Source organism: Lissotriton vulgaris, chromosome 6 (genome assembly GCF_964263255.1).
Source record: "Lissotriton vulgaris chromosome 6, aLisVul1.2, whole genome shotgun sequence".
NCBI classification, from domain to species: domain Eukaryota; kingdom Metazoa; phylum Chordata; class Amphibia; order Caudata; family Salamandridae; genus Lissotriton; species Lissotriton vulgaris.
This window is the reverse complement of record NC_141694.1, coordinates 728,899,576-728,914,061: the sequence shown is the minus strand read 5'-3', so window position 1 is coordinate 728,914,061 and position 14,486 is coordinate 728,899,576. Positions and strand designations below refer to the sequence as shown.

At 45.0% G+C, this 14,486-nt stretch overlaps 1 protein-coding gene across 2 annotated transcripts in view; it reads left to right on the top strand.

Moving 5' to 3' along the window:
* Positions 1–14,486, top strand: part of HSF2 (heat shock transcription factor 2) — a 313,721-nt gene that overhangs the window by 141,978 nt on the left and 157,257 nt on the right. For both annotated transcript variants that reach the window (XR_015296626.1, XM_086926719.1), the window contains exon 4: positions 12,605–12,729. Coding sequence is in view for 1 of the 2 variants with exons in the window: in XM_086926719.1 (XP_086782845.1) it covers positions 12,605–12,729 (125 nt within the window). In the remaining variant the exon portion in view is untranslated. The remainder of the gene's footprint in view (positions 1–12,604; positions 12,730–14,486) is intronic.

Below are 14,486 nucleotides of genomic sequence, written 5' to 3'. Positions count from 1 at the left end.
AAAGCAACATGTATCGCTTGTCTAGTTATCCATAGGATTGGACCATTCTTCCTTTAATAGAAACATCAGACCGGTCATTGGACAGGACTGTTGCATTCTAGGATGGCCCTTTTTTGACCATCCTCCCTTCAAAAATGCTCTAACTTGTGGAATTGTGGTCTACGTCCAGATGGCCTTCTCTGGAACTCGACACCTACAGGAGTAATGCACAGGCCTAAACCAGGTATGCACAACTGCATCTGTGCTCACACCCTCTGTAGTATCCCAGACCTTTACACAGCAATATATATACTGCAGTGTTTGCGACATGTCTTTAAACATCAATCGTGCACCTCACCCAGCAACTCCCAAATAGGACACTGTATCGAATATTGTTCCAACTATACACCCTCAAAAGGCACCTTGAAGCCAATGCAAAACGTAGCAGTTTGTGGCCTGATCAGAGGTAAAAGCTATGAATCGCTGTACAAATTAAGTAATATAATAGAATTCAACTGAGCAGGTGTCTTCCTGCTTCTGCAACTACCACAACTGCAGATTTTGTCATCAGTTGTGTATCAATGGGTCACTTTAATATTTTATTAATTAATCTTGCATATTGATCTACGGATAGTTTTCGGAATATCTTTGGAAATGAAGGCGTGAACCCACCTGTCTAGGCGTCTTAACTGCTAGCAAATATGTAAATGCTATGGCCAACTCCTCAGCTGAAAAGGAATTTGACAGTTTCGTGTGTTTTCCCCTTAACTAGGGGAAAACTCTATCCAATTATCTCTTCTGAAGGGCTCATTGCAGTGTGCTCCCAGGGGAAACAGCTCTGTGTAGCAGTCTGCAAAAACTGGAGCCCTTGAAACATAAGCATTCTTCTGTATCTCTGATTTCTTTAACATTGTTTCCTCTGGAAGGCACGAGGGACTGTTTTATATCTCAAGGACCATGCAACTTGGCACCTTCAGTTTTTTATCTCTCACGTGCATTCTTTAAAGGGAGCAACCCTTCTTTGCTAATTTTCCCTAGTACTGACAAATCTGGTGGGACAGGCTTTAAAGTGATGAACCGCATTTCTGCATGCAACACATTTAAACAGCATTTATGAACGCCTGGGTTTACATGCTTTGGAACATTAAAGCAAAACATTGGCTTTGCCATCACGTGTTTTAAATTATAACTCTATTTTCTAAATTGATTCTATTATTTAAATCTATAGGCTCCTTTTATCTGGTCCTCCACAGATCCTGGAAAGGGTTTATTATCACCCATCCTAACCGGTCTTACCCACCAGACAAATTCCCTCTGCTCACCATTCTCAGGTCCTTTCTGTTGTAAATATTGTTTAGGGCAGAAAATATTGTTATTTTGCTTGTACTGGATCTCATGTAAAACGTGCTTTTGTGTTGCTTGCGAATGTCGAAATGTTCTTTGGAGCATGGATCGACAGTGTCCTTTGCTTGCCTAACCATCCTCTGTCCTGGTCAAAAACCGAGATTATTAATAGAATATCTTTTATGGACTATAGAGCATCTTTTGTGAACAAACTAATAGAACAACCCGTTGATATTGGCAAATAACTTGAATTGTGTAATGCCAATGTTTTTGACAGTAAATGGAGGGTTTCATTGAGCTTTGAAATTAGATTTTTATCTTTCATTGGATTCAAATTCAAGAACATAAATTGAAAATAGTGTTAAATATTAATATAAACAGTATCCATCCCTTTAACATAAGCAATCTCTGGTTCGCTAAGCTTTGCCCGTTTTCAACGCCATCCTCTCCCTCACTCAAACCTCCTAATTTTTTTAAAAACTTTTTTGAGGTACCAGGTAATACTTCCATAGTCTTCTAGATCATTGTACAACTCGTCTTTTCTCTGTTTTTCAGTCATCTTTGCGTATTTCCTTTTATTTCTAAAGTTTTCTTTCTCTCTCCTTTCTTGAAATTGCTGCTTCTTGCCTGGTTGTTTTTTTTTTTTTTTTCCTTTTCCTGTTCCTAGTGGGCCACGCTGTCCCTTTTTTCCTGACCTTGACATTAACAAAATTACTTTTCTAGATAAATTTCTTTTTGCAAGCGAATGACAAATACCTGCTAACAATGGTATAGTAATATTTTTCTATTATATGAGACAAGGAGAAGTCTATGTTGGTGTAATGTTTTTCTCTAGACTCACTTCTGTTGGGGGAAACTCGAACTCCAGAATTCATGCACGATTTGTCAATGATCCTTTCTTCCTTCTTTGTTTCTTGAAAAACACTTTTTATCACCTTTGTGTAAGGCAGTTCGAGAAAGTAGACACGTCAAATAAGTACATGAGAACAGTCGCAACCAATCATAAGGTACAAACCAATGGGTTATTACATTGTTATAAACAAAAGAAAGTTTGGTGTGCATGATGTGGATAGTTTTGTTTGCGTGATGTGGATAGTTTTGTGTGCGCGATGTGGAAGTGATCCAACACAGGCCCCCGGTATACTCATGCCTTTTCTGAGACAACCTCGTTGCGATATATCACTTTCTCAAAATAAGAGCAGCAATTCATCTCCCTCATTCATTCGTCCACTGGCGATTCTCTCTTTTTGCCAGTTCCAGGCAATCTCCCACGTAGCTACTCTGATTCTTCTTTAGGACTTTTTTGAGGGACAGTTAATAGATGGCAGGAGACAGGTGGAGAATGAGAGGAATGAAATACATGACTTAACAACCCTGTTGAGATGGGAAGGTTTAAGATATGAAATTGGAAATTCCTTATTCTTTTCTTTTTTTTTTTGTTGAAAATCTTTATTGACATGAAGATATCATTGACATATTCAATATCGCAGCAGGATGCAGTCCGATCTCATTAAACAGTATACTGGTATTACAATATGGAGATGCGTGGTCGAACATGTATTGGACACTGTTCCCTCAAGTATTTAGGGTTGTCTCGGTAATCGGTCCCAATACAGTGTGTGGAACAACATTAATTCGTCGCAGTTCTAACTAAAGCGCCCCTTCCGAAACTAATCTTCATGTTGAGCCATGTTTGCAGTTTTGATTGTAAAAAATTTTAACAAGAAAAAACAAAGGTAAGGAAATCAACGTATTTGTCATCATATAACGTGTGTCATTTTTACACCATCACATATAGCCGCCAGTAAAGTCCTTCACAATTCGGTACCTGAACAGACATAATCATGAGACATCCCAGTGCATAAAAGGCAAAACACCCACCCTTTTAATCATCCTCCTCCTCAGAATCTAAATCTTCTTCCTCTGGCAAAGGTTCACAAATTTCTCCTCTATAGATGTTCCAGGGAGCCCAGATCTTGTTCCATTTCCTGGGGCTCGCCCTAAGCACATATACTGCCCTTTCCATCACCATCAACAAGTCCATATTCTTAGCCCATCGAGTCGCTGTAGGCAGGTCCGGAACACCCCATTTTTGCGCTATGTCTCTCTTGGCCACTGTAATGGCCAACGTGACCCACAACTGCCCACAGCGGTCCAAGTCATTGGGGTCCCAAATGTTCAATAAACATTTTCGAGGTTCAGGTAGGACTGACACCTTAACTGCTTGAGAAACTGTACGCATAATTTGTTTCCAATACTCCTGTATCCGTGGGCATTCCCACAGGGTGTGGTACAGAGTTCCTTCCTCCCCGCATCCCCTGAGGCAAAATGGGTGAGGCGCTCGTTGTATCCTGTGCAGTAGTGTTCTCGTGTAATAGACTCGGTGTAGAATTTTGAGTTGTACTAGCCTGAATTTCGCCGATATGCCCACTTCCCTCGGTGAGGCGAGCGCCTCATTCCATTCTGTTTCATCAACCTCTCCTATGTCCCTTACCCATTTTTCCTGTAGCTGTAATGTGGGGTCCACCAGGTTGTTGACCAACTTTTTATAGGTAAGAGAGGTAGCACTCTGAGGCATATATTCCGTCAGTACCCTGTCCTCTAATGGGGATGACTCTGGAAGATCCGCACCCGGTGGAATCGCCTGGAGTAGTGCATGGCTTATCTGCACATATCTAAATGTCTCGGTAGGGCCCAAACCATACTGTTGTTGGAGTTGTGGTAATGTAATCACTGTGCCCTTCTCCCAAAGGTCCCCCACCGTGGAGATTCCTATGCGATCCCACTGTGCAAATCCCTTACATGATCTAAGGTTTCCCAACAATTTGGTATCCCACAGTGGTGTTAGTCTGGTAAGTTTGCCTGCCCAGCCCAATCGCGCTTGTGCTTTGTGCCACAAGGCGGCCGTGTGTTGCGTCGGGCCGATCAGCTGTCTGACCTGGGATTTGTTATACAAGACTGAAAGCATGCCGTCTGTTCCAAGCTGGGACCAATCAGCCTTATACGCCGGATCGTCACGTGGGGCATGCACCCAGTGATTAATTATCTTAAGTTGGGCCGCCCAGTAATACAGTTGGACGTTGGGCAGCGCAATCCCCCCTCCGTACCAACTCCTCACCAGTTTATCATGGGCGATACGCGCCGGGCCATTGTTCCAGAGTAAGTTGGAGACCAGCGCTGCAATCTGTTTGAAATAGTGTGGTGTTACCAAATGAGGGGTATTTTCCAAGACATATAAAAACCTGGGAAGCGCCATCATTTTGTATAAAGCCGCCCTTCCCAGCAGGGTCAGGGGCAGAGTCGCCCAGTGTTTGACATCCGCTTTCAGACGTGCTAGAGGAGGTTTTAAATTTGCATCATAGAAGTCAGCGGCGCTTCTTGTAATGTAAATACCCAAATATTTAAAGGAGGACGTCGTTAAGGCCAAGGGGCAGTCCTCCCGTAACAATGGCTCTGGGCCCCGGAGTACATACACCACAGACTTTGACCAGTTTAATGTGTAACCTGATGCCTTCCCGTGTGTGTTACAAAGTTGTAGTAAGGCAGGAATCCCGCTATCCGGGTCAACCATGTAGATGAGCATGTCGTCCGCATACAGGGAGATCTTATCTTCCCACCCCTCCTTCCACGTGATCCCTCGAAACAGCGGCGTAGTTCTGATCAGGATTGCTAACGGTTCGAGTACCAGGGCGAAGAGCAAGGGAGACAATGGGCATCCCTGTCTCGTTCCCCGTCTCAGTGGGAATGACGCTGAAATGTGTCCATTTGCAACCACCTGTGCCACTGGCAGCGTGTACAGCAGGCGTATCCATGCCCTAAATTTAGGTCCGAAGCCCATATGAGTAAGCACTGCGAACAGGTATTCCCATTCCACTAGGTCGAAAGCCATTGTGGCATCGAGGGAAAGGATCACCGCTTGTTCATTGAGGAGGTGTGCGCGCGCCATCACCCCATGAACCCTTCTCAAATTCATTGCTGTGCTTCTGTGGGGCATAAAGCCCGATTGGTCAGGGTGAATCAGTGTGTGAAGATGTTGTGTAAGACGGCTGGACAGAATCTTAGCTAGGATTTTCGCCTCTACATTAAGCAGGGAAATGGGACGGTAGGAGGTGCACGCAGTCGGTGGCTTACCTGGCTTAGGTATAGCCACTATGGTGGCAGTGCGTTGGTCAAGCGGCAAAATCGCCCTATCAAGGCTGTCATTGTACATGTTCAGTAATGGTTTACTGAGCACAAGGGCCACTGCCTTATACCATTCCACAGGCAGGCCATTAGGGCCCAGCGCTTTACCTGACTGCAAATTTTGGATTGCTAATTGAATTTCTTCTTCCGAAAGATCAGTATCTAATTCTTGTTGTGTCTCTTGTGTAAGTGTCGGGATGACGATATTCTCTAGGGAGATCCTCGCTGTCTGTGCAGTGACGTCACGGTCCGGTGTGTATATGTCCTGGAAGTGGTCTGCCAGAGTATGTACGATTTGTTCAGGGTGTGTCTGCAGTTGACCATCGTGTGTGTACAGCCTCTGTATGCCTCTGTTGCTACCTCCTCTCTTGTCCAGCCATGCCAGCATTTTCCCGGCCTTATCCCCTATATCATACACCCTATGGAGCGTGTTCGTCTGATGAGTTTGGACGGCCGTTTTATGGTGATCATGGTATTGTTGTTGGTGGAGCTGCAGTAAGTGTGCCGTTTCCGGCGTGGGGTTCGACATGTGAGTGATATTTGCGTTGTGGAGCGTGAGTTCTAGTTCTGTAAGTTCCCGTCTAGAGTCCCGTTTATGACCCATAATCGCTGCTATCGCCTCCCCCCTAAGGACGGTTTTATAGGCCTCCCAAAGGATAGAGGGCGAAGAGACGGTCCCTTCATTTTCAGTGAAGTATTGCACTGTCGCCCGCTTAAGCTTTTTTCGTATCTTAGGGAGTTTTAAATAATTGGGGTACAGTGGATAGGTTCTTGCACTCCTCTTTCCTTTGGTGGTGAGCGATAAGGATATCGGAGAATGGTCAGATATACCCCTCGGCAGAATATCCATTTTGTCTACCAAACCTAAACCCACCCCTAGGAATAAAAAATAATCTATCCGCGAGAGGCTCTTATGTACAGCAGAGTAGTATGTGAAATGTGAGGTCGTTGGGTTCAAATGTCGCCACACATCAGTAAGGCCCATCGCCTCTACAAAGTCAGGAAGTGCGGCAGAACCACCCGGGCGAGTGCGCACGGGTAAAGTGTCCAGTGCCGGGTCCATTATGGCATTAAAATCCCCCCCAATTATTGTATCCCCCCCCCCGGAGATCTAGGAGAAATTTACCAAGTGCAGGTAGTGCTGTTGAGTGAAGCGCCGGGGGAATATACACTGAGACCACATTTAGAGGTCGACCCTCCCACTGTCCATGCAACGCCGCGAAGCGACCCTGGTCATCCAGTTTGTGCCCCCCTACAAGAAAGGGTGATGCTTTTTTTATGAGTATCCCAGTGCCCCTGGATCCCGACGTAAATTCTGAATGCACTGCCATTACATATCCACGTCTGTTGAGTGCTTTACATGTGGATCCTGCAAGGTGTGTTTCTTGGAGCAGCACCAGGTCAGGTCTCTGCCGTTTAACCGCTTGCAAGACTAGACCTCTTTTAATTTTATCTCCCAAACCCCGAACATTCCAGGTCAACATACGTAAGGGAGGCACATCAGTCACCGCTGGCGTGCCCTCATTGGACGCTGCGTATATCTGTTGGGCCATCGGGTCGCATAATCATTGTCACGGGCGACCGGTATCCGACATCAATCCAGATGTGGCACCGTGTGATAATGCACCATAATTGTGTGGCTTGCAGCAGTGTGGTGTACCATAGTGTAGAAGTGATGACAAAATACAACAACTTTAACAATGAAACTCCCCTTCCAACCCCCCTCCCTGCTCCCCTGCTCCACGGACCGTTCCCCGCCCGCTTCCCCAACTTGGCAGAGTGCTTTTCCCCATTCCCTACTATGTTACTTGCTCGTGGGGTTGGTGAGTCCCCTACAGGCACCGGCCAATGCCCACCCTACTCAGCTTAACCAACTCCAGGTCCTTGTATTGCACATAAATTGTCACCTGTAAAGTTCACCTCTAGATCGAAGCCAGCTGTCCAGAGTCAAGAGGGTCCCTTTCCAGATCAGAGTCTAGTCCGGCAGCTTCCGCTTGTTGTGAAGGTCGAGCGCTCTGGTCGTCCGCCTGTTTATCGTTTCGATGATTCGGCCGTTCTCTGTGCGGACGCTGTTGCTGCCCCGCCTGTCTCCATCCGTCGAGCCAGTCGCGCACCACTTCTGGCGTATCAAAGAACCACGCTTTTCCATCGGCCACAATGCGCAATTTGGCGGGGAACAGCATTGAATATTGCAAGCCCTTGTCCCGCAGTGCTTTCTTTACCTCTGTGAAGGACTTCCGGCGCCTGGCAACCTCCGCCGTATAATCCGGAAAGAAGGCCAGAGTAGAGTTTTGGATCTTGACCGGTGGAGAAACCCTCGCCGCCTGCAAGATGGCGTCCCTGTCCCTGAAATTAAACAATCTAGCCAGTACAGGCCGCGGTGTCGCACCCGGCTTGGGTGTTCCACCCGGGACCCGGTGTGCTCTCTCAACGGAGAAGAAATGGGACAGACCTTTTGGCTGCAGGTTATTTTTTATGAGGTCCTCGACATAGAGGTCCATGGCTCCTTTCCCTTCTGTTTCCGGTAGGCCAAGAATGCGTATGTTGTTCCTGCGGGTACGCCCTTCTTGGTCGTCCAGCTTGTCCCGCAACATCTTGGTGACTTTTTCCATACGCTCCATTGCCACTTGTAGGTCAGAAGTGTCTTGAATAAGTGATTTAGTAACCACTTCAACTTGAGAAACCCTCTCGGTGATTTTCTGAAAGTCCGCCCGCAGCAGTGTGACCTCAGAGGAAATGGAGCCCACCGTTGTTTGCACCTCTGAAAGGGTTTTCATAATGTCCTCCAGCGTCACTTTTTTGGTGCCATCCACGTCCGGTGCTGCACCCGAGGAGTGTCGACCGCCAACTTGCGAGTGTCCCTGTTGGCTATAAGCAAACTTGTCTAATTTCGCCTGCGTCGACGAGCTTCTGGTTCCTTTGCCCGCCATGATGCGAGGCCGTGTAATGCCAAGTCGTTGCTGCCTCGGGAGCCCTGGCGCCAACTAGGCGGTAGCTGTGTCTGGTACAAGTCTCTTTCGTACACCGTCGCCGCGACAGTGCAGCCCCAGGGTCCCGATCAGGATCCGACCGTTGTGTGGGGCCCGTAGGCCGTCGACTGTATCAAAGGCAGTCTCGATGGTAGTTCCGCTGTGCCGCTTCGTACCCAGTAGGTGCTCACTCTTGGCCTCAGGCGTCCGAGGCGGGTAAACTTTGACTCCAAAATGGCGCCCAGCAAGGTCCCAAGGGGCCGCCCTTCTTGTGGAAGTATTCACAGTTCATCCACCGCCTCGGTTCTCTGGGGTGATTACGGCCTAAGCAGTCGCTCTCAATCACTATTCTTGACGGCCCCACAAAGTCCTTCACCAGCAGATGTTTAAAACTGTCCGTCCCACTGGGGGGCCGGTCGTCGCCCCCGATTTCAGCCCAGGAAGGTCGCACTTCCGCCGGGGTGGACGGATACTCCAGGCCGGGGTCTCCTTCTCGTTGTAGGCCTCACCGCGCACAAGTTGAAAAGTGCAGTTCTCGACAACCGATTTTCACCGGAGTTAGATCAGGAGGTGCAGATTCGGTTCCTGAGCAGGTGCCACCGCTTCGGGCAGGCTTTGTGACGGATTAAGTTACCGGATTTTACAGAAGGCCGTTATGCCGTGAGGAGCTCCCACTTCACGCTGCCGCCATGATCGGCCGCTAGCCAGGCCCCCTATTCTTTTCTTTTTGACAAAAATTTTACAAAAGTAAGCTCGTGAAATAACAAATTCAGACCGGATTTCCTGTCACGAGAGCCACTTGTCACTAGTAACTGTTAATTGCAAAGCTCACAGAGGCAGCTTCTAACCATACCTCAACCTTGGCATGTTTTGTTGAGGTGTCCCTGGTGGCATGTTTTGTTGAGGTGTCCCTGGTATCAAAGCGCTTGTGTTAACTGGGTAACTGAGAACAATGAAGATAACCTTGGGGTACCGAGCTCTGAGGTTTTGTCTCACCTCCATAACTTGAAGAAAAATTGTGTGATACAGGTCAATCTTTCTAAATGTGTTCCATTTAAGCTGCCTTTCTGCCAAAGTGTGACAAGTTAATAGTATATAATCAAGCTATGGAAACTCACGCGGAGTGCTTAGGCATGCTAGAAGCACTTCAGTTTAAGGTGGTGTGTTATACACAACTCATCACTTACCTGTGGAGCGAATGGTGGGGCCTGAGTCACGTGGATGGTCCCAAAGATTGCTAGGAAAGACAGTCACACAAATCTGCTTCTTGGCCTGTCTTTAAGTAGGTGTCAGTAAAGACTGCTGACAACTAGAGACCAGTACAGAAGCACCACGATGCTCTGCTGGGCCTAATCCACTCTTTTAACAAGACAACAACCATATTATATATTACTGTGCCATCATTGGCTTATGTTTGCTTGAGGAGGAGACCTCTGTACAATAATTCACTTGTTTCAATCAGAAAAGTAACTTATGCATCACATCCACAGATATCCGCACTCTGGGTTTATATATATTTTTTTAAATCACATTTTAAGATAGGTTCTATAGTGAACCCTGTTCCTAGGCAGTATCGTGTATGCACTTTACCGATGACAAATTAATTTTTTGTGAGCCTGTCCTGCTGTTTATAGGCACCTCCTCGACAAATGATAGTCTGAAGGACTAATGTGTGGCGCATAACTTTATTGTGGTAAATCAGTTTATTGTGGGAATCTTTTAGTTTCAGATTCACAAAGTGAGGCAGATGTGCTGTATATTTATGGTTGTAGCACAATTAATTTAAGGGTCCTTCCAGTGCAAGGTTTCTAAAACTGGTCATCGAAGTGATCCACTGCTCACAACTACCATGTCCCGACTCCACTGCTTGAAATGTTATGACTTCGCAGTTGGTTAAAGCCCGACAACGCCATTGCAGCCTTCTGCCAAGCATGATCTAAGTGGTACCAAAGTACCACTGGGTTTGTTCCCCATAGGATTCAAAAGCTCAGATTTTAGGGCACATGAGGTAAAGACAGTAGACATCGTATATATTCACTGACAAAACCAAAGGATAGAGGGACATTATAGCTAGGAATAGAATTTCTTTTTAAACGTACAATTTCACTGAAAGAAACAAAGGTTACAGGGACGTTATGGTTAGGCTCAGATTTCACTCGTACAAAACAATTGAAATTCAACAGTTATAGTTACCTGAGAGAACTATAACTTACACCCCCTCAAGGCACTGCTTATGACCTCACATATTACATCACTCATGACAAGGTCAGTGACATCACTGATGAATTCACAAATGTCACCGCTGATTACATTACTGATGACATAATCCACAGAACTATTCACAACCTATACAACCTCTCATATACCTCTCATATACCTTCTCACACACCTTCTCACACACCCATACAACCACTCACAACCCATTCACAGACCGATACAACTACTAGCGCACTCACTCATACAGTCTCATTCACACATCCACTCACTCACCCATACAACTACTCATTCAACAAGTCAGTCACCCATACAGCCACACACTCACCCATACACCTACTCACACACGTATTCACCTATACAGCCACTCACCCATACAGCCTCTGACCACTGCCACTCACACACCCATACAAGCACTCACATACTCACACATACAACCACTTACATACCCTTTCAGACATCCATACAAGCACTCCCACTCACACACCCATACAGTCACTTAAACACACATTCACACACTCCTACAGTCACACAGCCACTCAGATAACATATGTTAAGAATAGTATCACTCATTATTACAACAGAAAGTATACTAATTTAAATTATGTAGTAGCTTAATATGTATTTTTAAATTGAACACACTTTTCCGAAATACTCACTGACTGGATGATGTCATCAGTGATGTCACTGACCATATCATGAGTGATGTAAAATCTGAGGTCATAAGCAGTGCATTGTGGGGCGTAAATTATAGTTAGCTCAGGTAACTGTAACTGCTAAATTTTAATGGTTTTATATGAGTGAAATCTGAGCAGAACTAGAACGTCCCTGTAACCTTTGTTTTTTTTCAGTGAATATATATGTGTGTGTGTGTGTGCGCGTGTGTGCATATCAAAATATATTTTGTGTTTGTGCTTCCACTATTAGTGGGAAAAGTAGTTCATCACCCCACGGCATGCAGGTTCTAACTGGTGATAAGTAATCCGAACCTTTACCCTACATACTATTGGCCAATTAAACACTCCTACCTTGTTTTTATTCCCTGTGAAATGCAAAATGAAGGGAAAGACGTGAAACAAACTATTTTCATGTACATGCTGGGAAGTTGCAAAAGACTACAAGTCTTCCTGAAGCTTGAGCCTCACTGCACGGAAGTCTCTCTTCTCAGCCCCCCCCCCCCCCCACACCCCCCACCCTCCTCACCCCAACAACCATACAATTTACCTGCATGCATTCGATCTCCTCTTCCCTAGAACACCTCATTACCACACTGGGAGGTTTGTTTGCAAAATTGCCACCATAAGCACCTGAAGGTCCAGACAAGATGCACAATGCAATAAATAATCTGCATGCACCTCACATGCGACCAAGTAGAGAAAATCCTTCATCAGTGGGACATGGAAGTACATGGAACCCTCATCCCATCAACTCTTCCCTGGTACTTCTGGTGAAGGGTTAATTCTTACTTTCTTATGAAAGTAGCCAAAATTTAGCATTCTTTCTGCAGCCCAAGGATATATGATTCAACAATTTCCTAATGTACAGAAAAACTTTGTGAAGGGGAACTTTACTTATAAAACTGACGAACTCTGCCTATACGTACGTGTAAGTTGAAGACTGGTCATTCTACTAGGTCAAAAGTTTTATTTTATGCAGCATGTTTGTTATGCGTTCCTTAGTTTTTAATAAACTTAAGATCCATATCAATATACAGACTCTTACAGACATAAAAAATGTGTCCTAATCAGCACACCCTGCAGCACATTCCTCCTTTCGACATTGTAAGTGCAGATAACAGCGTGAATGTTTCTAGAAATTGAAAATGTACTATGCTTTCAACTAGGCTGTAAATGTAGCATAAAGGTTTGCAACCTTGCAGTACAATGCCCATAGTATTTTGTGTTTTGTCCTTGTAGGTTCCATCTACAAAAGGCGAGGAACCAAAAATAACACAAGAAGATATTTCACAGATCTTAACCAATGCACATAAGGTTCAAGCTAGTCACGAAACCTTTGAATCCAGGCTGTCTGCACTACAAAGGTACAGTGATTTGACTCAATCCATATACGTTTATATATGTACCATATCTGCCGTTAAAATGGGTTGGGAGAGTAAGCTATTAATCGGTTTCCTTAAGTGATTGTATGGTTACATGGACTTAGTCGGCATTTGCAGGAAAATCTCAAACGCCTATTCTTTGCGTTGAAGGCTAGAATTATAAACACCTGCTGCTGCACACTATGTGACTCTTAGAATAAAAAGTGGCTGTGTCATCCAGCCTCTTGTCAGTCTACATACCCTAATACTTAACAAGTATTGACAAAGCCAATAATGCTGGCCTATAATATCCAACTATGGAGCTATTGGATTTCCCATTGCTTGTTTCATTTGTCATTCTTTATCAAACCAGTGCTAATATATGCCAAAACTACCCAGTGGGCATGTAGGGGTGACCATTTTGGAATGCATTTGGCATATTTTAAAATTCAAAAATGGCTGCCTTTTTTAGAAGACACATATCAACTATGCTGGAACAGAAAATAATAACTAAATAAACCAAAAACATTCTGAGATGTCCAACTGAGATGGATTCTATTCATGCCAATACGGGATGTGATACACTGCAAGTGGCAGCAAGAACTCTGTTGCATTGTCTGGGAGCTGCCGGGCCCTCACAAGTATGAAAGAAAGAAAAGAATGTTTTATAAAATAGACCACTCAATGATGCACCACCCTCAACACTGAAGGGGGGGGTCTTTTAGGTGGGGGTGCACATTGTGCACCAGCAAAATGCTCTTATTCTTACAGAGGGGACCCAGTGGCTGAAGTGGGCGGACGCATTGCCCCATGGAGGCGGAAGCAAAGTGTGAATGTCAAGTTAATAGACCATTGGATTTAGCCTGCTGACTATGCGTGCTTAATCTATATAATTTGAAATCCTGGCGAGGCAACCAAACCGGTCTCAAAGGCCAGACGTAAAAAGCTGCCTCAGCTTGGGGCATGGACGTCATTTAGGACTCACCAGAGATCACAGCTGCGATACCTGGCTAGTCCCTTGCTACCCCTGACACTGCCCTGGCGACTCCTGGCCTCAGGTTGCAACGCAGCACCATTTTTTCTGTTAGAAAATAAAAAAAACAGCTGTGGGATTGTTCTGTCTATAACACAACAGCTGTTCCAGAGGATTCATGTCAGTACACTGTTGGAACAATACATTGTTTTATTTTGTATCATCAAGTAAGGTTTTGCGTCGTAGCACTGCCTTTAAGAGCTCCTATGCCCCAAGCTCCAACAAGCACATCTTTGCTTGTCTTGGAGACTCTATTCTGGTAGGTTTCACCGGATTGGACTGCATGTAGGGTGACCATCTTTCTTAGAGAATCATTCTGGCCATTTGGAAAAATGTTTTCTGCTAAAAATGCTATATCTATTTTTATACCTCGGCAATTCTACTTCTGTATGCTATATAAACAAATAGTATACGTTTAGAAAACTATAAAAATCGTTTGAAGTGAATGCCCCTTGTATTGGCTGTTGTACAATTTCAAACTGGGAAAATGTACCAGGTAATTTTTCAAACTTTTCACCGGCCTTGGCACTAGAATACCAGCCCTGTTGGTAAAATACTTGCAAGGTGGCAGCCCAAACGGCATCCAAGAAGAAAGGATTCACAAGAACTCATGCCAGTACTCTGTTCTTGCTTATTTTCATAATTTTACACCCAATTCCTAAGTGTCATTTCCTGTGGCTAAATCAGGGCCAAATATCACGTGATGCCAATTTCTGTGATGTTATCA